General features: G+C 38.0%; 1 protein-coding gene across 4 annotated transcripts in view; it reads left to right on the top strand.

The window, feature by feature from the left end:
• Positions 1–24,806, top strand: part of LOC128697017 (uncharacterized) — a 60,523-nt gene that overhangs the window by 474 nt on the left and 35,243 nt on the right. For 3 of the 4 annotated variants that reach the window (XM_070095212.1, XM_070095211.1, XM_070095214.1), the window contains exon 2: positions 23,289–23,441. In XM_070095212.1, coding sequence (XP_069951313.1) covers positions 23,304–23,441 — 138 coding nt within the window. In that variant the 5' untranslated portion in view covers positions 23,289–23,303. Of the gene's footprint in view, positions 1–62; positions 81–23,288; positions 23,442–24,806 lie in introns of those variants that run through there. The other variant, XM_070095213.1, reaches the window with a different exon arrangement.

Raw genomic sequence — 24,806 nt, 5'->3', positions numbered from 1 at the left:
GGCTCTTGATCCAAGGAATTTAGTGCTTGCTGACCAACATCAAGGCCTTGATAGTAGGGACTCTTGATCCAAAGAATCAGGTCTGTAAATTATGTACTTGTAGAAATAAATATTATTATTATTGCCTCCCATACCCAGAGCTCTGTATGACCCCTATGGGTTTAGTGCATTTTCATAAATATGATAGGCTATAGTTTACAACTTCTACTTGGCAGAACTTTGGTATTATTTTACATTTTACAATAAATACAACCTATGTACACCACAAAATAAATTAGTATTTCTTGTGCAAATTGTTGGTTTGGGAGATATTAGCAAATATAATACATCGTTTGGTTACATAACACTAAGCCATTCAGCATTTAGTGTTAGTAAGATTATTTAGGTAGAGTTACACATAATTACAGTTACACAAAGTATCATACATAGTAACATATGTGTAAATTACCTAGGATAACTCAAAAAAATTAGACAGTGATTTATTTCCACTGGGGTCCTTATTAAACCTTAAAAGTGGAAGCACCTAAGTAACTCAACTGTGTGTTAAGTCATGTAACATGTCTGGCTGAATAAACTAAACTAATCTACATTCTGATCTATAAGATAAGATAAGATAAGATAAGATTTCGTTCGGATTTTTAACCCCGAAGGGTTAGCCACCCAGGATAACCCAAGAAAGTCAGTGCGTCATCGAGGACTGTCTAACTTATTTCCATTGTGGTCCTTAATCTTGTCCCCCAGGATGCGACCCACACCAGTCGACTAACACCCAGGTACCTATTTGCCGCTAGGTGAACAGGACAACAGGTGTAAGGAAACGTGTCGAAATGTTTCCACCCGCCGGGAATCGAACCCGGGCCCTCCGTGTGTGAAGCGGGAGCTTTAGCTACCAGGCCACCTAACCTTACCTATGGTATTTATGCCTGGGGATTTACTACAGCAAATTACTTTAGAGGCAATATTAACTCAGCAAGCTAGCACATTTAGATTTAGATTTAGATTTAGATTTTTTTTTATTTTTTTTTTTTTTATTTTGACAAATTACATGGTTGTACAGAGGAATATAATAGTTGGGTGTACCTGCCAAAAGCCCCTCTGTATGCTGAGCATTTTGGGCAAACTTAGAGATTAATCTAAGAATAGTAAGGCAATAATACATAGTTCATATGGTCATTAGATGAGTTAGAGTGAGTGCAAGAGAATTGAATATTATATCAGGTGAAGCTACATGGTTTTGATAAGTCTAGTAGAGACTTTTTACACTATTGAATTAGTTAATAAAGATTACAGTATTACAATGTAACAATTTAAAACAATTTACAATGTGATGTATTACAGTTTAGTACTATTTAAAACAATGAAATTTGATATTACAATGGAACAGTTTACATTATGATGTACTATATTACAATCTACTAGTATTTAAAACAGTGAAAAGAACAGACATCCTAATTTCAAAGTAGTAAGTGGTTGAGCATTCATCAGCACAATATGAGTAGCCACTGAGAAACTGGTAGTGGTTAGATGTGGTTTGTCTGGTTAATTTTGGGCCTTAAACTGATTTGCAGACAGGGGTCCTTTAGTTTGTTCTGACAGTGAATTCCAGATCTTCGGGCCTTTAACGTGCATAGCATTTTTGCATAGGGAGAGATGAACATGGGGAATATCTAAGAGTGATCTGTGTCTTGTAGTATGGTTGTGTGTTCTGTTATAGTTATCAAGGAGGAGTTCAAGAGGAGGGTTTACATTAGAGTATAGTATTCTGTGTATGTAGTAGGTACAATAATAAGTGTGGATGTTTTGTATATTTAGCAAGTTAAGACTTGAAAAGTGGTGGAGTGTGTCGTCTAATGCAGGAGTTAGTAATCAGTTGCACTGATTACTCAAGGAAGTGCTAGACAACGTATGCCCCGACTTTTGCAAAGTTTAATCTAACTCAGCATACAAAACATTCATTCATAGTAAATAAGTTTTATTCAGGTACAGGTACACATAAAAAAGTTATATAAATTGTCATTCGTATGCTGCTATGTATGATAATCTATGTAACTGTATTTGTGTATACCTAAATAAATTTATTCAGCTGTCAGCATATGTGAAGATTACCTAGGATAACCCCAAAGAAAGTCAGACAAACTTATTTATACAGGACAGTCAGTACTAATTAAAACATGACTCTGAACCTCTTCCTGCATAAGTGCAATTTAACTTTTAGTTACATACAAGATACAAAAACCTCTTTGATATTCCCCATATACAGCTTAACCTGAGTACAACTCGATGCATATGGAAGGCCCCAAAACTTGAACACTTTGGCCTAGAATTCCAAATTTTCTATCTCTGGCAATGGCTTTAAAGCTAATGTTAAAAAAAACACATTCTTATCTTAATATGATACACTAGCAATTACTGTGACAAACAAATAATGAAATCTACTTGTTCACATCCATTACTTCTTTCCCCTTTTTATTTTTCTCTACTTCCTTATATTGTATCATATGCTGCAATCCTTTCTCTCAAAAACAACTGTTTTATAAAAAATTTTACAATGCATTAAATTTGCTCTTAACTCCTGATATCAATGTCTGTAGACACTATCTTTGCATTACAGTATATTGTTTGTATTGTTTCTTCATGAACTAGTACACTGGAGTATGCCTGGAGAGGGTTTCAGGGGTCAATGCCCCCGTGGCCCGGTCTGTGACCAGACCTTGCAGTGGATCAGGGCCTGATCAACCAGGCTGTTACTGCTGGGTGCACATGAACTGACATATGAACCACAGCCCAGCTGGTCAGATTCTGACTTTAGGTGCTTGTCCACCACCACCTTGAAGACAGCCAGGAGTCTATTGGTAATCTCCCTTATGTATGCTGGGAGATGGTTGAACAGTCTTGGGCCCCTGACACTTATTGTGTTTCTTAGCGTACTCGTGGCGCCCCTACTTTTCATTGGGGGGATGTATCTTCTGCTGAGTCTTTTGCTTTCATAGGGAGTGATTTAGGACTAACACCTAGATACCTACTTATTGCTGGGTGAACAGGGACAGCAGGTGTAAGAAAACACGCCCAATGTTAAAACCAGTACGAGGGATCAAAACACTAACACTCATTATGTGAGCTGATTGCATTTTCAACTGAGCCATGGGGTACCTTTATATAACTGGAGAATTATAATTTGAATTTTTTTTAAATTATGAATTATTTTGTGACTTGTATCTCTATAGGGAAAGTATGGATTTGTCACTTAAAAACAGAGTAGGGGAGTTAGTACATGGGAAGAGGGAGGTATTAGGTAGATGGCGAGAATATTTTGAGGAACTTTTAAATGTTGAGGAAGAAAGGGAGGCGGTAATTTCATGCACTGGCCAGGGAGGTATACCATCTTTTAGGAGTGAAGAAGAGCAGAATGTAAGTGTGGTGGAGGTACATGAGGCATTACGTAGAATGAAAGGGGGTAAAGCAGCTAGAACTGATGGGATCATGACAGAAATGTTAAAAGCAGGGGGGGATATAGTGTTGGAGTGGTTGGTACTTTTGTTTAATAAATGTATGAAAGAGGGGAAGGTACCTAGGGATTGGCGGAGAGCATGTATAGTCCCTTTATATAAAGGGAAAGGGGACAAAAGAGATTGTAAAAATTATAGAGGAATAAGTTTACTGAGTATACCAGGAAAAGTATACGGTAGGGTTATAATTGAAAGAATTAGAGGCAAGACAGAATGTAGGATTGCGGATGACCAGGGAGGCTTCAGAGTGGGTAGGGGATGTGTAGATCAAGTGTTTACATTGAAGCATATATGTGAACAGTATTTAGATAAAGGTAGGGAAGTTTTTATTGCATTTATGGATTTAGAAAAGGCATATGATAGAGTGGATAGAGGAGCAATGTGGCAGATGTTGCAAGTATATGGAATAGGTGGTAAGTTACTAAATGCTGTAAAGAGCTTTTATGAGGATAGTGAGGCTCAGGTTAGGGTATGTAGAAGAGAGGGAGAATAAAAGTAGGTCTTAGACAGGGATGTGTAATGTCACCATGGTTGTTTAATATATTTATAGATGGGGTTGTAAAAGAAGTAAATGCTAGGGTGTTCGGGAGAGGGGTGGGATTAAATTATGGGGAATCAAATTCAAAATGGGGACTGACACAGTTACTTTTTGCTGATGATACTGTGCTTATGGGAGATTCTAAAGAAAAATTGCAGAGGTTAGTGGATGAGTTTGAGAATGTGTGTAAAGGTAGAAAGTTGAAAGTGAACATAGAAAAGAGTAAGGTGATGAGGGTATCAAATGATTTAGATAAAGAAAAATTGGATATCAGATTGGGGAGGAGGAGTATGGAAGAAGTGAATGTTTTCAGAAACTTGGGAGTTGACGTGTCGGCGGATGGATTTATGAAGGATGAGGTTAATCATAGAATTGATGAGGGAAAAAAGGTGAGTGGTGCGTTGAGGTATATGTGGAGTCAAAAAACGTTATCTATGGAGGCAAAGAAGGGAGTGTATGAAAGTATAGTAGTACCAACACTCTTATATGGATGTGAAGCTTGGGTGGTAAATGCAGCAGCGAGGAGACGGTTGGAGGCAGTGGAGATGTCCTGTCTAAGGGCAATGTGTGGTGTAAATATTATGCAGAAAATTTGGAGTGTGTAAATTAGGAGAAGGTGTGGAGTTAATAAAAGCATTAGTCAGAGGGCAGAAGAGGGGTTGTTGAGGTGGTTTGGTCATTTAGAGAGAATGGATCAAAGTAGAATGACATGGAAAGCATATAAATCTATAGGGGAAGGAAGGAGGGGTAGGGGTCGTCCTCGAAAGGGTTGGAAAGAGGGGGTAAAGGAGGTTTTGTGGGCAAGGGGCTTGGACTTCCAGCAAGCATGCATGAGCGTGTTAGATAGGAGTGAATGGAGACGAATGATACTTGGGACCTGATGATCTGTTGGAGTGTGAGCAGGGTAATATTTAGTGAAGGGATTCAGGGAAACTGCTTATTTTCATATAGTCGGACTTGAGTCCTGGAAATGGGAAGTACAATGCCTGCACTTTAAAGGAGGGGTTTGGGATATTGGCAGTTTGGGGGGATATGTTGTGTATCTTTATACGTATATGCTTCTAAACTGTTGTATTCTGAGCACCTCTGCAAAAGCAGTGATAATGTGTGAGTGTGGTGAAAGTGTTGAATGATGATGAAAGTATTTTCTTTTTGGAGATTTTCTTTCTTTTTTGGGTCACCTTGCCTCGGTGGGAGATGGCCGACTTGTTGAAAAAAAAAAAAAATCTCTATATAAGTACCTATTAATTAGAAGTGTGCCAATTTATTAGTATTGGTAATTACAGTATTGGCAAATTTTGATGGTATGGGTATCAGCCTGAAATTGTGCACTGGTATCAGTATTGGTGAGTACTGGCTAATTTTGTTAATGTCACTGTCGGTATTGGTGGGCATCAGCTAATTTTGATGTTATTGGCATTGACCTAAAATTGAGTATTGGTATTGATATTGATAAAAATTATGGTATCATCCCATCTCTATTAATGCAATGTATTAGATCTTTGGGACTAGCCTAAGTTTTGCCAAAAATGCTGTGCCTTCAGTGGGCCTTCATATTATTGCATATTTTGCATGTACAGTCATTTTCAAATAAAGAAATGTGTTGCATCCAACACACAGTAAGACTGGAAGGATACAGTGGACCCCCGAGTTTCGTGATTAATCCGTTCCAGAGAGCCCGCCGAAGGTCGAAATTCACAAAACTCGAAACCATTTTCCCCATAAGAAATAATGGAAATAAAATTAATCCATTCCAGACACCCAAAAATATTAAAATAAAATATTTTTTTTCAAATTAAATGAAGATTTACATAATGAAAACAATCAGAAATCAAGTACATGCATTTAAAATAAATAATAATAACATTACACTTACCTTTACTGAAGACTTCTGGGTGGATGGAAGATGGGAGGAGGTGATAGGAGGAAGGTGTACACTATTGTTTGCAAGGAGAATCTCCTTCCATTAGGACTTTAGGTAGCAAGTCCTTATCTGGGGTTACTTCCCTTCTTCTTTTAATGCCACTGGGAACAACTTGAGAGTCACTGGACCCCTGGCGCACAAAATATCTATCCAGAGAGGTCTTTTTCTGGCGTTTCTTTAAGATTTCCCTGAAGTGGGACACAACACTGTCATTGTACATGTTGCAGATACAGCTTGTTTCAGCTTGGTCAGGGTGATACTTTTCAACAAAACTTTGCAACTCATTCCACATTCCACACATGTCCTTAATCACTGAAGAAGGCACCTCATCCACTCCCTCTTCCTCCTCCTCTGAAGCAAGTTCCTCGGCTGTGGTCTGATGCTGTTCCAGTTGAAGCTCTTGCAGTTCGTCAGTGGTTAGCTCTTCCCTGTGGTCCTCCACCAACTCTTCCACATCCCCATCACTCACTTTATTTACCAAAGGGCTTGCACTAGCTTTCCTTGGGTCCATGATGACTTACTTAGCAGTTGCAAGCACAAAAAACAATGGATTATTATGAAATGTATGGTATGAATGTCTTAAACAAGACATCACCCAACAAAAGGCAGCTCTTAAAACAAAAAAATCTCTATAAGCATCACACTATGTCCATATGCGAGTCCCTAAACATGGTAAATACAGCATAAATGCTATTCATATGTTCTGCTTTGCTACACCCAATTGTAGGATTCTCATACTGTAAACTACTTTCAACAACTCACAATGTTATATTCCCATAATGTAATTTCAATATTTATTATTGAAACTATTGTAATTTGAGTACAATTAATGTCTACTAGAAATAAAAACTGATGTACAACTTAAGCAAACTATGATCAATTTATTTAGTATTAAGTATGTAGTCTGTAAGCCATTAAATTAACCCTTTGAGGGTTTCGGACGTACTAGTACGGCTTACGACCCAGGGTTTTTGACGTACTAGTACGCTAGTGAGAGAAAGCTGGTAGGCCTCCATATGAAAGAATGGGTCTATGTGGTCAGTGTGCACAGTATAAAAAAAATCCTGCAGCACACAGTGCATAATGAGAAAAAAAAAACTTTGACCGTTTTTTTGGAATAAAACAGCGACTTTGCACTGTATTTTCGTATGGTATTTATTGTTGTGTTCTAGTTTTCTTGGTCTCATTTTATAGAATGGAAGGCATATCATAGAAATTGAGATGATTTTGACTGGTTTTACAATGAAAAGTACCTTGAAATTGAGCTCAAAGTAGCAGAAATGTTCGATTTTTACCAAAGTTCAAAAGTAAACAAATCATGCCAAGCATCCAATACACATCAACTGGTGAGTCTAATATTCTTTTGCAAGTGCGCCAATATGATTCATACCATTTTTTACACTAATGCAGTAGTCTGCATAACAGTAAATCTTCTATTTTTTGTGAGAATAAAAATTCATAGTGGAAAGCAAAAGAATGTAAGAGGGGCCTTGAGACGTGACTAATGAACAGAGGAAATGTCATTTTAGTGCCAGGAATGTATTTCTTGTTTGTTCTGGACCCTATTCAGAAATTGGCATCTTTTGAAATTTGTGTGAAATTGGCAAAATTGCTAAATTCTGACCACTGTACTGGATAGTTGAAATTGGTAAATGGGTGGTTTCTTGCACTCATTCAATAGAAAAAATGGAGTTCTAGCGAAATATTCATGTTTTTTGTCGACTAGTACAGTGGAACTGGCCGAAAATGGGGCTCAAAGTGGGCAAAATCGCCGATCCGTAAACATCGCCGAGACCGCTAACTTCGCGAGAGAATAATTCCATAAGTTTTCCATGAAATTTCATATTTTTGGTGTCATTATGATCGGGAAAAGATTCTCTATCTTTTCATGAGATTTTTTTTTTTTTTTTTTTAAATTTGGCCGACCCTGAGAACGAGTCTCGGAGAGGGCCTGTCGACCCTCAAAGGGTTAAGCCTGCCCATAATGCCTAGGCATGATAGTGGCTCTCTTTGCACTGCAACTCATTATTTTAATTTCATATTCTCAATGTAATCTTTCAAAGAAATAAAATTTGTTTTTGTTTGTTTGTTTATTACAGTGTAACCCTGGATTTCAGCCGTAATCCATTCCAGAAGGTTGGCCTGAATCCAAAAAGGCCAAAAAACCGAAGTAATATTTCCCATAAGAATTAATGTAAATACAATTAATCCGTTCCAGACACCCAAAAATATTAACAAAAATTAAATTATTTTAAAAAAAGATTAACTATAGTTTTACATACACAAAACAATGAGAACTAATTAAAATGACTAATGAAATGGATAAATGAACATTTAACATCACATTTACCTTTATTGAGATTCTTGTTGACATATGGAAGACAGAGGGGGAGAAGGAGAGAGGGAGGACTGATTATTATTTGGAAGGGGAATCCCCCTCCATAAGGACTTCAGGTATCAAATCCCTATCCAGGGTTACTTCCCTTCTTTGTTTTTTACTGGCACTAGGACCAGATTGAGAGTGACTGCACCTCTGTCACACAAAAAACTGTCCAGAGAGGTCTGTTTCTGGTGTCTCTTTAAGATCTGCCTGAAGTGGGACAAATTTTTGTCACTGAAAATCTTGCAGATATGGCTTGTTTCAACTTGGTCAGGGTGATATTTCTCAACAAAACTTTGCAACTCATTCCACCTTGCACAAATGTCCTTAATTGCTGAAGAAGGCACCTTCTTCCCTTTCTTTTCCTCCTCCTCTGAACCAATTTCCTCAGCTGTGGTCTGTTGCTGTTGCAGATGAAGGTCTTGCAGCTCTTCCCTGTGGTCCTCCACCAGCTCTTCCACATCCTCGCCACTCACCTCCAACCCCATGGACTTCCCCAAAGACAATAGATTCCACAACAGGCAGAGGGTCAACAGGGTCAGGGTCAGCCTCAAACCCTTCAAAATCCTTGTCGAGGACACATTCTGGCACAAAAAAAAAAAAAAAAAAAAAAGACACCCAAACACACACACACAAAAACAAAAAAGAAAGACACACACACACACACAAAAAAAAAAAAAAAAAGACACAAAAAAAAAAAAAAAAAAAGAAAGATACACACAGTTTTCTCCAAGCAGAGTTCGAAGTTCTGGAAGTCACTCCCTGCCAAGCCTTACCTATAAGGTTTATGCAGTGGAGGATATTGAAGTGATTCCTCCATAACTCTCTCAGGGTCAATTCAGTGTCTGAGGTCACTTCAAAGCACCTTTGAAACATTGCTTTCGTGTAGAGTTTTTTGAAGTTAGAAATGACCTGCTGGACCATGGGCTGGATGAGAGTGGTGTTAGGAGGCAAGAACTTCACTGTTATAAAACTTATCTCCATAGACAATTGGTCTACCAAGTTTGGAGGATGAGCAGGAGCATTGTTCAGTACCAGGAGGCACTTGAGTGGCAATTAACCCTTTCAGGGTCGACAGACCCTCTCAGAGACTTCTCTCAGTTCTCAAGGTCGGCCAAATTTCAAAAAAAAAAAAAAATTTTTTCTTATGAAAAGATAGAGAATCTTTTCCCGATCATAATGACACCAAAAGTATGAAATTTGATGGAAAACTTACGGAATTATGCTCTCGCAAAGTTAGTGGTCTCAACGATGTTTACACAGCGATTTTGCCCACTTTGAGCCCTATTTTCGGCCAGTTCCAGTGTATTTGTCGACAAAAATCATAACTACAGTATTTCGCTAGAACTCCATTTTTTTCTATCGAATGAGTACAAGAAACCACCCATTTACCGATTTTAATTATCCAATACAGTGGTCAGAATTTAGCAATTTTGCCAATTTCACACAAATTTCAAAAGATGCCAATTTCCGAATAGGGTTCAGAATAAACAAGAAAGACATTCCTGGCACTAAAATAACATTTTCTCTGTTCATTAGTCACGTCCCAATGCCCCTCTTACATTCTTTTGCTTTCCACTTTGAATTTTTATTCTCACAAAAAAATAAAGATTTACTGTTATGCAGACTACTGCATTGGTTTAGAAATGGTATAAATAATATCAGTGCACTTGTGAAAGAATATTATACTCACCAGTTGACGTGTATTGGACACATAGCATGATTTGTTTACTTTTGAACTTTGGTGGTAAAAATCGAACATTTCTGCTACTTTGAGCACAATTTCAAGGTAGTTTTCTTTGTAAAACCAGTCAAAATTATATAAATTTCTGTAATATGTCTTCCATTCTATAAAATGAGACCAGGAAAACTAGAATACAACAATAAATACCATACGAAAATACAGTGCAAAGTCGCTGTTTTAATCCAAAAACACGGTCAAAGTTTTTTTTTCTCATTACGCACTGTGTGCTGCAGGATGTTTTTTTATACCGCGCACACTGATCACATAGACCCATTCTTTCATATGTAGGCCTACCAGCTTTCTCTCACTAGATTTGAGGGCGCTAGAATTTAGGCATACTAGTACGTCAAAAACCCTGGTGCGTAAGTTGTACTAGTACGTACGGCCAAAACCCTGAAAGAGTTACTTTTCCTGGAGGTATTTTTTCACACTTGGGTCAAGTACTTCATGGATTCAGTCAATGAAAATTTGCCTTGTGATGCATACTTTATTATTAGCTTTCCACAACACACACAGTTTACTCTTGACGACATTGTTTTTTTTTAATACTCGGGGTTTTCAGAGTGATACACCAGTATTTATTTATTTATTTATTTATTTTATTTATTTATTTATTTAATGCCTTTGCAAACAGTACATTGAGATTTTATATTTACAATAGTGGGTTGCAATGCAAAGAGAGCCTCTATTATGCCTAGGCATTATGGGTTGCCAGGGTTGCCAGATTGGCCATTGCATGGCCAAATTTTGAAATTTGGCCATTTTTTGAACTCTGTGGCCATGAAAAATAAGTTTGGCCATTTATGCAAATGTGGCCACTATTTTGGCTATTTTTACAAATACGTACTGTACACCTACCATCTGACTTACAACCTGCTCGACATACGACCTCTCGACTTACGACCGTGTTTTGTATGCCAAATTTCTGGGCAGTAAACAAGTGTTTGTGTTGTACACAGTGTTTATCCTAAACCTTACAGTATAAAATACAGTACTAACAGCATAAAACGTAAAGTAAAAAATGAAATACCAAAATAAAACGATAAAATAAAGTCACTACAAAAATGTGACGTTGATATTCAGCAGTAAGGTTCGACTTACATCCATTTTGACTTACAACCGGTTGGCTGGAACCAAGCTCGGTCGTAAGTCAGATGGTACCTGTATTTCAAATCATATACATGTACATTATTTATTTAGTTGAATATTGTTATTGCATTGTAAGGCTAGCTGTTGGTACCCCTTTACACAGCGTTTGGTTGACGGTGACACTGCTTGATGCAAATTGACTGTTATTGAAAATGTTTGTTCGATGATGTCATAATGAGCCTTTGGTAGCTGGCTTATAGTTTGTTACTATGACTCCCTCAGTAACACCAAGCATGCTCGAGCTTTGTTCTGTACTTGTATAAAACAAGTACACAAAGCTCTCGCTCGCTATGGTTGCTATAAACTTGATCCAGTTCTGTTGATAAATACCACCAAACACGCTGCAGCTTCATTTTGTACTCATAAAATGCGTACGCAACAGCCATACTGGCTTGGGTCCATGTCTGTTTTCAAAGTTTATTCTCTATAAGGATTACAATGCTGAGTTTACAGAATTTGGTTATTGTGTGGTTTACATGTAGTAAAATAATAATTACATAGTGTACCACTAGAACACCTAGCATGGCTAGGCATTTTGGGCAGACTTAGTTTAATTCTTAAATTTAAAATATTACAAATTATGAGGTAAGTTGGTATTATGGCTAAGTGACTAAATACTAGTTTGTGAGTTTAGCAATGTGAATGCTTTTGTTTTGGCACAGTACATAGTTTCAGTATTGGAGTATCACAGGCCAACTTATGACTAGTTAGGATTCATTATTTTGAGATTGAGATTAATATTTCTGTTTATGGTCAAATGGGTGAGTGAGTGTAAGTGTGAACCACCAGGTGGTATTCGTGTAGTTAGTTGACGGGGTGTATCAGGGAGATGTTTTCTAATGGTAGTTCTGAAGGTGATGAATGTGTCTGCAGTTCTAGAGTTTTCAGGTAGGGTGTTCCAGATTTTAGGGCCTTTGACATACATTGAATTTTTGTAAAGGTTTAGTCGGACGCAGGGAATGTCATAGAGATGTTTGTGTTGGGTGTTATGCCTGTGGGTTCTGTCACAACTATCAAGAAAGTGTTTTAGGTCAAGGTTAATATTGGAATTTAAGGTCCTGTAGATGTAGATTGCACAGTAGTAAGTGTGGATGTACTGAACAGGGAGTAAGTTTAGATCTATGAAGAGTGGGAGGGTGTGTTACCATGGATGGGATTTAGTGATTATTCTTACTGCAGCTTTTTGTTGGGTTATTATTGGCTTTAGGTGTGTTGCTGCAGTTGATCCCCAAGCACAAATAGCATAGGTGAGGTATGGATATATAAGTGAATGGTATAGTGTGAGAAGGGCAGTCTGCGGCATGTAGTGTCGTATCTTGGAGAGGATCCCAACCGTTTTGGATACTTTTTTGGTTATGTGTTGGATATGGGTGCTGAAGTTCAGGTTGTTGTCGAGGTATAGGCCTAGGAATTTGCCCTCATTATGTCTGGTAATTAGAGTGTTGTCGATCTTAATGTTAATTTGCGTAACTCCTGCTCTGCTACCGAACATAATATAGTAGGTTTTGTCATCTCTACTTAGTTACAGCATAATCTTTGTGTTGCAAGTGTTGTTCCGTTGCGTGATATCAGACATTTGGTGCTCTTTGGTAATAATTCTATCTCATTAGCTTTGATGCTGGAATATTTTGCATAAACTTTACCCATTTTGTTTTTTTTAAGCCATTTAAAATGCCTAAGTATAAGTGATAATAGAGGTGGAAGAAAACAAAAAAAGAGTGGGAAGTAAAATATTTGTGGCTGAAACCTTCTGATGATGGGCAAAATGCATATTGCATGTATTGTAAAACTAATGTGCTGCCAAAACTTTATAACATCTCTGTTCATGAAAAAATCGCAGAAACACCAAGATAAATCTCCCAGTATATCACAAACAACTCTAGATAAAGTTTTCAAATCATCCATGAATGACCAGGAAAAACAAGCAGAAATAGAACTTAGCCTTGCCTTCCATGTCATTCCTCAATACGTGCTGTAGATCATATCAGTGAAGTAGTTAAGAAGCATGGCAAAAATAGTGTTCCTGGTGACATTAAACTGCACAGAACCAAATGTATTGCAATTATAGAAAATGTAATTGCTGTTGCTGCTTCATGGAAAGAGCAACTGAAGCATGATTTAGAAGGTAAAAAGTATTATTTTTTTTTTTTTTTTTTTTTATTATCACACCGGCCGATTCCCACCAAGGCAGGGTGGCCCGAAAAAGAAAAACTTTCACCATCATTCACTCCATCACTGTCTTGCCAGAAGGGTGCTTTACACTACAGTTTTTAAACTGCAACATTAACACCCCTCCTTCAGAGTGCAGGCACTGTACTTCCCATCTCCAGGACTCAAGTCCGGCCTGCCGGTTTCCCTGAATCCCTTCATAAATGTTACTTTGCTCACACTCCAACAGCACGTCAAGTATTAAAAACCATTTGTCTCCATTCACTCCTATCAAACACGCTCACGCATGCCTGCTGGAAGTCCAAGCCCCTCGCACACAAAACCTCCTTTACCCCCTCCCTCCAACCCTTCCTAGGCCGACCCCTACCCCGCCTTCCTTCCACTACAGACTGATACACTCTTGAAGTCATTCTGTTTCGCTCCATTCTCTCTACATGTCCGAACCACCTCAACAACCCTTCCTCAGCCCTCTGGACAACAGTTTTGGTAATCCCGCACCTCCTCCTAACTTCCAAACTACGAATTCTCTGCATTATATTCACACCACACATTGCCCTCAGACATGACATCTCCACTGCCTCCAGCCTTCTCCTCGCTGCAACATTCATCACCCACGCTTCACACCCATATAAGAGCGTTGGTAAAACTATACTCTCATACATTCCCCTCTTTGCCTCCAAGGACAAAGTTCTTTGTCTCCACAGACTCCTAAGTGCACCACTCACTCTTTTTCCCTCATCAATTCTATGATTCACCTCATCTTTCATAGACCCATCCGCTGACACGTCCACTCCCAAATATCTGAATACGTTCACCTCCTCCATACTCTCTCCCTCCAATCTGATATTCAATCTTTCATCACCTAATCTTTTTGTTATCCTCATAACCTTACTCTTTCCTGTATTCACCTTTAATTTTCTTCTTTTGCACACCCTACCAAATTCATCCACCAATCTCTGCAACTTCTCTTCAGAATCTCCCAAGAGCACAGTGTCATCAGCAAAGAGCAGCTGTGACAACTCCCACTTTGTGTGTGATTCTTTATCTTTTAACTCCACGCCTCTTGCCAAGACCCTCGCATTTACTTCTCTTACAACCCCATCTATAAATATATTAAACAACCACGGTGACATCACACATCCTTGTCTAAGACCTACTTTTACTGGGAAAAAATTTCCCTCTTTCCTACATACTCTAACTTGAGCCTCACTATCCTCGTAAAAACTCTTCACTGCTTTCAGTAACCTACCTCCTACACCATACACTTGCAACATCTGCCACATTGCCCCCCTATCCACCCTGTCATACGCCTTTTCCAAATCCATAAATGCCACAAAGACCTCTTTAGCCTTATCTAAATACTGTTCACTTATATGTTTCACTGTAAACACCTGGTCCACACACCCCCTACCTTTCCTAAAGCCTCCTTGTTCATCTGCTATCCTATTCTCCGTCTTACTCTTAATTCTTTCAATTATAACTCTACCATACACTTTACCAGGTACACTCAACAGACTTATCCCCCTATAATTTTTGCACTCTCTTTTATCCCCTTTGCCTTTATACAAAGGAACTATGCATGCTCTCTGCCAATCCCTAGGTACCTTACCCTCTTCCATACATTTATTAAATAATTGCACCAACCACTCCAAAACTATATCCCCACCTGCTTTTAACATTTCTATCTTTATCCCATCAATCCCGGCTGCCTTACCCCCTTTCATTTTACCTACTGCCTCACGAACTTCCCCCACACTCACAACTGGCTCTTCCTCACTCCTACAAGATGTTATTCCTCCTTGCCCTATACACAAAATCACAGCTTCCCTATCTTCATCAACATTTAACAATTCCTCAAAATATTCCTTCCATCTTCCCAATACCTCTAACTCTCCATTTAATAACTCTCCTCTCCTATTTTTAACTGACAAATCCATTTGTTCTCTAGGCTTTCTTAACTTGTTAATCTCACTCCAAAACTTTTTCTTATTTTCAACAAAATTTGTTGATAACATCTCACCCACTCTCTCATTTGCTCTCTTTTTACATTGCTTCACCACTCTCTTAACTTCTCTCTTTTTCTCCATATACTCTTCCCTCCTTGCATCACTTCTACTTTGTAAAAACTTCTCATATGCTAACTTTTTCTCCCTTACTACTCTCTTTACATCATCATTCCACCAAAGTGTGTACATATATTACCAGTAGATGAATCTACAGGTATTGCAATACAAAAGCATTTGTGCATAGTTGTTTGATTTTTTTTTGCAATGAAACAAATAAAATTCACTCAGCATTTTTTGGGTCTTATACCTGTTGTAGAGACAACAGTGGAGGTTTTATTTAATAAAACTTCAGAAGTATTAACTTCATATAATCAAACTCTTAAGAACTGTATTGGGTTTGCTAGTGATGGTGGTGCTGCTGCTGCTGCTGTGGTTGGAAGTAACAATTCCCTGTGGACTAGGATTAGAAATGAAAATCCAAACTGTATTCAAATGAAGTGCATTTGCCACTCTGGCACTTTGTATACAGCATGCATTTTCAAAGCTGCCATTCAATGTTGGATTCATTTTGACTGAAATTCCTTTGTGGTTTTCAAATAGCAATATGAGAAGAGAAGATTTTAAGGCTTTTTAAATTGATGAATTCAGCAGTTGAAGATGATCAGGGATGAGATGTAGCCCTTCCATTTATGAAATTGTCCAAGACAAGGTGGTTAGTGAGAGGTAAAGTGTTGAATAATATACCACTAAATTGGGAAGAATTAATTGCCTACTTCACATTCTGTGAACAATCTGAAGGTCAGGATACAAGGTATAAGGCAAGGTTGATAAAAGAGATATTACAAGATAGGATGAATTATTTTTACTTTGTATTTGCTACTCCCATTGTTAAAGAGTTCGAAGGCTTAACGTTTTGTTCCAGCAAACCTATGCTGATCCTTACAGTATTGCCAAAGAACTACGCACACACACACAGATAGTCTTTATCAAAGGCTGTACAACGAAGATGGAACATGCAAAATAGTAGAAAATGTTGACTTTGGAATTAAATTTGACCAAGAAATTAGGACGTACTTGATCAGCTTTAGCACTTCTTCTAATATGGAACAAGAAAATAATAAAGTTTGTGAAATTTAGGTGGCAAGCCATGCTTCAAGAATCATTGAATCAAGTGATCAAGAGCCTCCCTGAGTCACCTGAAGTATTTAAAGGTCTGTCACTTTTAAATTCTACTGTTATTCTAAGCCAGACAGAAAAGGGAAAATTTTCTGATCTGCCATTTTTCCACCTAATAGACGATATGGATGTATTCGAAGACCAATACAGAAAAATTAGCCTTGTTCCGTGGAATGAAGAAGAAAACTTCAAACAAGATGGAATCCCTAAGGGAGGTTTAGAATTTTGACAAGCAGTATCTAAACACAGTAATTTTAAAGAACTGTCGAATTATGCCCTAACATGCTGTATATTCCTATGGGTTTAGCGCTTCCCCTTGATTATAATAATAATAATAATAATATGCCCTAACATGCCTTATCGTGCCAGCAAGTAGTGCAATAGTTGAATGAATTTTTTCTTATGTAACATCTAATCAAAAAATTCCAATTTATTTATTTCTTTGCAAGTAGTACATTGAGGTTATGAATTTACAATAATGGGTTGCAGTGCAGAGAGAAAGCCTCTATTATGCCTAGGCATTATGGGCCGACTTAATTTAATGGCTTACTGACTACTTAACACTAAAGAAATTGATCATAGTTGTACAATACAGTGGACTCCCGGTTAACGATATTTTTTCATTCCAGAAGTATGCTCAGGTGCCAGTACTGACCAAATTTGTTTCCATAAGGAATATTGTGAAATAGATTAGTCCATTTCAGACCTCCAAATATACACGTACAAACGCACTTACATAAATACACTTACATAATTGGTTGCATTGGGAGGTGATCGTTATGCGGGGGTCCACTGTAGTTCTATTAATTATAAATGAATTTAATTTATCAAAACTAAACCCAGAAACAGGATGCAAATTAAACTGCTGGATTCAGTTGCAAGAATCTGTTCATTCTTAAGTGATAACAATACTGTATGTACTACCAAAAGTTTCATTGGACTCCCAAAATGCTACAAATGCACAGCAGCAAAGCCCTTTATGACTCGACTGCAGAAAAAGAAGAACAAGATACAGTGGACCCCCGGTTAACGAACTTTTTTCATTCCAGACGTATGTTCAGGTGCCAGTACTGACCGAATTTTTTCCCATAAGGAATATTGTGAAGTAGATTAGTCCATTTCAGACCCCCAAACATACACGTACAAACGCACTTACATAAATACACTTACATAATTGGTTGCATTTGGAGGTGATCGTTAAGCGGGGGTCCACTGTATTCAATATCTTGAGGAAGTGCTGTCATTTTAACAGCTGCATTCCACTGTTAGTATTTTAAGTTTAAAAGTATTTTTGATGATATGTTTAGCTGGAGAGGGTTTTGGGGGTCAATGCCCCCACGGCTCGGTCTGAGACCAGGCCTCATGGTGGATCAGGGTCTGATCAACCAGGCTGTTAGTGCTGGCTGCATGCAAGCTGATGTGCGAATCACAGCCTGGTTGGTCAGGTACTGACTTTAGGTGCCTGTCCAGTGCTTGGTGCTGGGTGACAAGACTTAGGACCAATAATAAGACAGACAATCATCGATAATACACAGACTTTCTTGGGTTTCCTGGGTGGCTAACCCTCCGGGGTAAAAAATCCGAACAAAATCTTATCTTAATGTGGGCTACAGAGTATTTAAAGTGTAGTAACTTTTACATACACATGCAACAACTGTTTCTCTTTTTTCTTTTCTAAAGTTTCCTTGAGAGCCTCCACCAGGTCACTATCTGATGTTATTCTAATCATGTCTCCTTCAGAATCTTTCCAAAATATCTTGTATAGATCAAAATTTGTTTCATATACAGTGCACGTATGATCAAATTCTTCCCAAGTTTCAAAACCAATTATGTCCATAACAATTTTATTTATTTTTGAATTAAAGTCTTTGAAGAAGAATGTTCCATTTCTGGGAGTGATGGCCAACCTTCTCACTTGCTGTTTATCTTTCCTTTTAAATTCAATGTATGCCTTCACCTTTACACTGTTAACATCCTGGAGATTCATGGCTGCTACTTTCTTCCAAGTCAGTGATGGCTTCAATGACATCGCTCTCGCTGGAGGTTGAGGATAATTCTAGTTGGTTCCCGAGGTTAAAACAAAGCTGAGGACTTGTGGCTGTGACGGTAGTTTAGTTGAACTGAATATATAGGCATAATTTATGCACACTTAATTGTTGGTATGTTAATTCACACAATTCAATTATTTTATATCTTTGGCCAAGTACTTTTCCAAAGTGGCCATTTTTGGCCATATTTTCTTTAAAATTTGGCCATAAGCTGTTGTGTTCATATGGCAATCCTGTTCCCACTAGCATCACCACAGAGCAAAAGAGTAAGTCTATCCTTCATAGGCTTGTATCCTGGCAGTGCCTTTTCCTCCTGCATGATGTAGGTCCTCTTTGGCATTTTCTTCCAAAAGAGTCCTGTTTCGTCACAACTGAACACTTGTTGGGGATGAATCCTTCAACCTCTATGCACCCCTTGAATTCATGCATGAATTCTTCATCCGCACGTTTGTCTGAACTTGCAGCCTTGCCATGCCTTACAACACTGTGTATGCCACTACGCTTCTTAAATCTGTCAAACCAGCCTTTGCTGGCTTTAAATTCACTAACAGCAGCACTCAATCCAGACATTTTATTCACGAGATCCACATGCAACTGCCTTGCCTTTTCACAAATGATCGACTCCACAACACTATCTCCCCCTAACTGTTTATCGTTGATCCACACCAACAATAGCTTCTCCACATTTTTGATTGTTTGTGATCTTTGTTTTGTTAGCATATTTACCCCTTTTGCAGCATTAGCTTCCTTGATTTCTACTTTCTTTGCCAGGTTGGAAGTGGTTGTTGATTTGGATTTGCCATACATCCTGGCAAGTTCGAGCACACATCACTTTCGTACTTTGCTACAATTTCTTTCTTGAATTCTATCATGTTTCTCACTTTTTTTACCAAAGGGCTGGCACTAGGAACTTTCTTTTGGCCCATGGTGGCTTATTTCCCAGTTGCACTCAATCAACAACCACAAAAAACAATGGATTATGATGAAATGTTTGGATGAATGTGTGGAGTGTTGCTCACTTACTGAGAGACATGGCCAGACTGACTTACGCACGTGGCATGGCGGGCGAACGCGTCCAATACGGCTGATTTCTGAGTTGCCGGCTGAAATCCGGGATAGAATTTTGGCCAAAAAAGCGGCCAGAATCCGATTTGGCCGATATCTGCACTGGCCAATATCCGGGGGTCCACTATACTCATCTTTAAACATTACACTGTAATTAACCACAGTGTGGGTGGGGCTCAGACTCATGGCAGGCAAGTAGTAAAACACCATTCCAGTGCATTCGTGTTATTATGATTTTCTGAGTCAGTTACACTGTAATGATGATGCTTACATAAGACTTTTCCTGGAAAATTGTAATGGAATATATAAGCATCACTCTAGAACAAACACACTAAAGGGCAAAAATGTGGAATAATTAACCCTTTGGGGGTTTCAGCCGTACTAGTATGGCTTACGCCTCAGGGTTTTTGACGTACTACTACGCCTAAATTCTAGCGCCCTCAAATCTAGTGAGAGAAAGCTGGTAGGCCTACATATAAAAGAATGGGTCTATGTGGTCAGTGTGTGCAGTATAAAAAAAATCCTGCAGCACACAGTGCGTAATGAGAAAAAAAAAACTTTGTGTTTTTGGATTAAAATGGCGACTTTGCACTGTATTTTCGTATGGTGTTTATTGTTGTATTCTAGTTTTCCTGGTCTCATTTTATAGAATGGAAAACATATTACAGAAATTGAGATGATTTTGACTGGTTTTACAATGAAAAGTACCTTGAAATTGAGCTCAAAGTAGCAGAAATGTTCGATTTTTACCAAAGTTCAAAAGTAAACAAATCATGCCAAGCGTCCAATACACATCAACTGGTGAGTCTAATATTCTTTCACAAGTGCGCTGATATTATTTATACCATTTCTACACTAATGCAGTAGTCTGCATAACAGTAAATCTTCTATTTTTTGTAAGAATAAAAATTCAAAGTGGAAAGCCAAAGAAATATAAGAGGGGCCTGGAGATGTGACTAATGAGCTGAGAACTTGTTATTTTAGTGCCAGGAATGTCTTTCTTGTTTATTATGGACCCTATTCGGAAATTGGCATCTTTTGAAATTTGTGTGAAATTGGCAAAATTGCTAAATTCTGACCACTTTATTGGATAGTTGAAATCGGTAAATGGGTGGTACTCATGTACTCATGTACTCATTCGATAGAAAAAATGGAGTTCTAGCGAAATAGTTATGATTTTTTTGTCGACTAGTACACTGGAATTGGCCAAAAATAGGGCTCAAAGTGGTCTTGACGATGTTTACGCTGATGCGTAAACATCGTCAAGACCACTAACTTCGTGAGAGCATAATTCCGTAAGTTTTTCATCAAATTTCATACTTTTGGTGTCATTATGATCGGGAAAAGATTCTCTATCTTTTCATAAGAAAAAATAATTTTTTTTTTTTTTTTTTAAATTTTGGCGACCCTGAGAACAAGTCTCTGAGAGGGCCTGGCGACTTCCAAAGGGTTAAACAAACTAAAAATTTGCAACATACTGAATTCAGATTAAAGCTAAAATATGTTCCGTGCTTACATAGTCCAATTGTTTCTAACTTTTTATTAACATAATAATGAACAATCTCTAATAGCAAACTGAGTTTTCATTGTACTTTCATAAACATCATTCAACCTTTTCAGATTTGTCAGTCTGTTTGTTTCTTAACCATTATTTTCTTGTCGGTGCATTCATTTACTAGAGCCTAAATGCATATACTACATACATAAAAAATGCCATAACTGTGTAGTTTTTAAGTATTAAATAGTCATAGTCTTAGTTTTCTTAAAATGCTGTGCATACTATGTGCCTCTTCATAGATGTGTGGAAAACTTTTAGTACAGTGGATCATAACATCCTGCATCTTAAACTGAATCATTATCTTAGTTCAGTAACAGACACCAGTATGTCTCCATCGATGGTGTAACCTCGTCAACTCGGCCTGTTAATACAGGAGTGCCTCTGGGCAGTGTTCTTGGCCCCTTCCTCGTCCACATATACATCAGTAATCTCCCCAGTGCATGTAGTCTCCTTAAATCTGTTCTGTTTGCTGACAATAACTTTTGTCATCTACTCAAATCTGACTTTTCTCAACAACATTGTCACTGATGAGCTCCTAAAAATTTCTACATGGATGACTAATATTGACAAAACTTACTACATGACGTTTGGAAACAGAGCTACAAATATCCAACAAGATCAAGATCAAGAGAGTTTAGGTAAAACCACATGTGGGGTGAGCTGGGAAGATGGGACAGGCGAAGAATAGCATTGGAGAGGAGTGTCTACAGTCGTAGAGAAAGTGCCAGGGCTTAACTCAGCAGGTAGGCGCTTGTGGGGCAGACTGGAGAATCAGGAGGAGCAGGGTCTGTTGCAACGGTCTTGTGGAGGTTGGAGGTCTTCAGTCTTGAGAAGCTGGCAGCAGGTTAGGTCGCAGGACAGGACAAGCAGGTAGGAACATCAGAGGGCAGCATACTGGTAGTGTTATTTGATGTGATTAAGGTGGCAGGTTTGTAGAGGAGCCATTTTCAAATTTCTTGAAGTTGCTCCTAGAGGAGTGGTAAAGTTTTGTCTTGTTTCTAAAGGTGAAATGTAGGGGCTTGAGGATTTCCAGAACTTGGGTGCGAAGTGAAGAGGTGGCTTGCAGGCAAACTTGATGGTTCCAGCACCTAGGGCTTTGTAGAGCTCAGTGCAGGTCCTGGTGTCAGTGTTACTTGGAGACGTGTAGAAGTAAAGGTTTACCCATGAGGGTGTATTGGAGTCATCAATAACTTCTTCAGATGTGGATTTGGTGGGTGAGTCTTCAATGGAGCTGGCAGGTGACAGTGGGTCAGCAGAAACAGTGGAGAGGTGTATTGGTGGTGTATCAACAGGTTGGGAGATGTGGGAGGCAGTAGTTGAGGCAGAATAAACAACATTGTCAGTGGTGGAGGTGGTTGTAAAAGATTCAGGAACAGTTGCTTGGGCAGGAGACAGATCTGCAGGTGCAGTAAAGTTCACGACATTGGGAAGGATCTTGAGAATATCAGCGGAAGGTGTGGGGTTCGGGAAATTGAAGGCAGGCAGGCATGTTGTTCAGACAGAATAGTTCATTTATGATGGTGTTGAAAGTGCAAGTTGATTGTTCTACTATATTGTATTTCTACTATTACTACTATCACTAGTATTACACCTCACTCTAAGCCTATATATACCCCTGTGTCCATGTATTGTTTGTAACAGCTTGATAAAACTCCCAGAGAGCGAAACACCACAATAAAATGTCACATTAGTTACACTTATGTCCTTTTACCTAACATGCTGCAGGATTGTAATTCAAATTAAATTAAAATTCTTTATGAATATTTATTAATATTATCATAGTCATTTCATTATTTGATACAAATTACTATTTGGAATACCTGTAGGTTCGGCTGGTTCATATTTTTTAGCAGAAATTTGTCAATCACAGAAATTCTCTTAAGCTTAAGACATAGATTTTTCCTTTAGTTTTGTTGAGACAATTATCACTTTACTTGAAATTTTATATTACTGGTTTGAAATTCACAAACATTTATAAAATTGCATTGGTGTAGAAATAATTTAACACTGTACTGTATATTTCAGTCACTTGCAGTATAGATGTCCTTGAGTGGGGAGGAGCAAGAGCTGCACTGTGTCTTGAGTTGGTTTACTAACTGGGAAGACCAACAGAAAGAACAGTTCCTCTCTGTTCTGGTAGAGAAGGCTGTACCCCCTGATATAGATCAGCTGTTCCAAGTATGACTCTTAACCACTTTTAATATATGCTTCTTTATTATGCAAGTTTAGTGCTAGTAATGTTGATCAGTCATATTAATGACCCTTGATTACATAATAATATATCAGAAGTGTTTCCAGAGGCTCATGACTATAACTCTTAATAAGCTGATTTTAAGGTACAGTGGAACCTCAAAAATCGAACTGCTCCCAACACTACCAATTATGTAAGTGTATTTTTGTAAGTGCTTTTATAAGTGTATTTTTGAGGGTCTGAAATGAACTAATCTAATTTACATTATTCCTGATGGGAATAAATTCATTCGGTAAAGGCACTCGAACAGCCTTCTGGACCGAAGAAAGTTCGATATTTGAGGTTCCACTTTATATGTATGTATTTAAGGTGCTATAAATATTTTAAATGTATTGTTAAGAGGCTTTCAAGGCTAAATGAAAGTAGTACGTTAATGTAATGTATTACAAGCGAGGAAGAAGTCCTTAAAATCAAAATAAAAGCAGACCTTACTATCACTAACTTCATGTAAAACCTTGGCCAAATAGTTGTGTGCTACTTGATTTACATGTGTATTTTTATCAGCTATCATTTGTGGACTGATAGGGACAGGATGCCTGTGACTTATCAAGGTTTATTATTACCTCTCCAGGTGTATTTCAGACTTTTCCATAACATCAACAGGTAGTGTTCTATGAGTTTATTTTTTTGGAAAAAATTTTTTGCCTGTAATACTGTTTGCAAACAGTATTACAGGCAGGCCCTGCTTTACAATGCTTCGCTTTATGGTGTTTCGCTAGTTCAGTCTTATGGCATTCCACTAATATGGCAGTTTCAAATATTGACCAAAATTTGCTATACGGCGAGCATTCTTTCAAATACGGCACACCCCCTCCCGGTTTGTTTACATTTTCCATGTGCACATATCTCTGTTATGTCTTGAAATTTTCCAAAATTTCAAGCATTTTAAAGTTATTGCATATTTTATATGTACTCTGATAATTATACTTTTATTTATTTATTTATTTATTTACAATTTGAGCACACATACAGAGGTACAAAAAAATACAGATAAGAGCAGCATGCCAAAGCCACTTATACTATGCATAGCATTACGGGCTGGCTTAAAATTAACTTAAGATTAACTAAGCAATGATGAAATCAGTGATAAAACATTAATGTAAACAGATTACTATAAAGCACAAGTGAGTATTACAAAGACAGGTCATATGTGTACCTGTACCTAAATATACTTACTGTGCTGGCATTCAGGTACACATTAAAATCACTAAGTGTCTTTCTACTTGATGCCATATTATAATCTCTGGGGTGCATTAAATGTCATATATTACGTTAATATAGGCATTTCCATT

This window comes from Cherax quadricarinatus, chromosome 49 (assembly GCF_038502225.1).
Source record: "Cherax quadricarinatus isolate ZL_2023a chromosome 49, ASM3850222v1, whole genome shotgun sequence".
In the NCBI taxonomy this organism is placed as follows: Eukaryota; Metazoa; Arthropoda; class Malacostraca; order Decapoda; family Parastacidae; genus Cherax; species Cherax quadricarinatus.
The sequence above is the reverse complement of the archived record's forward strand: the minus strand, read 5'-3'. Positions and strand labels throughout refer to the sequence as shown.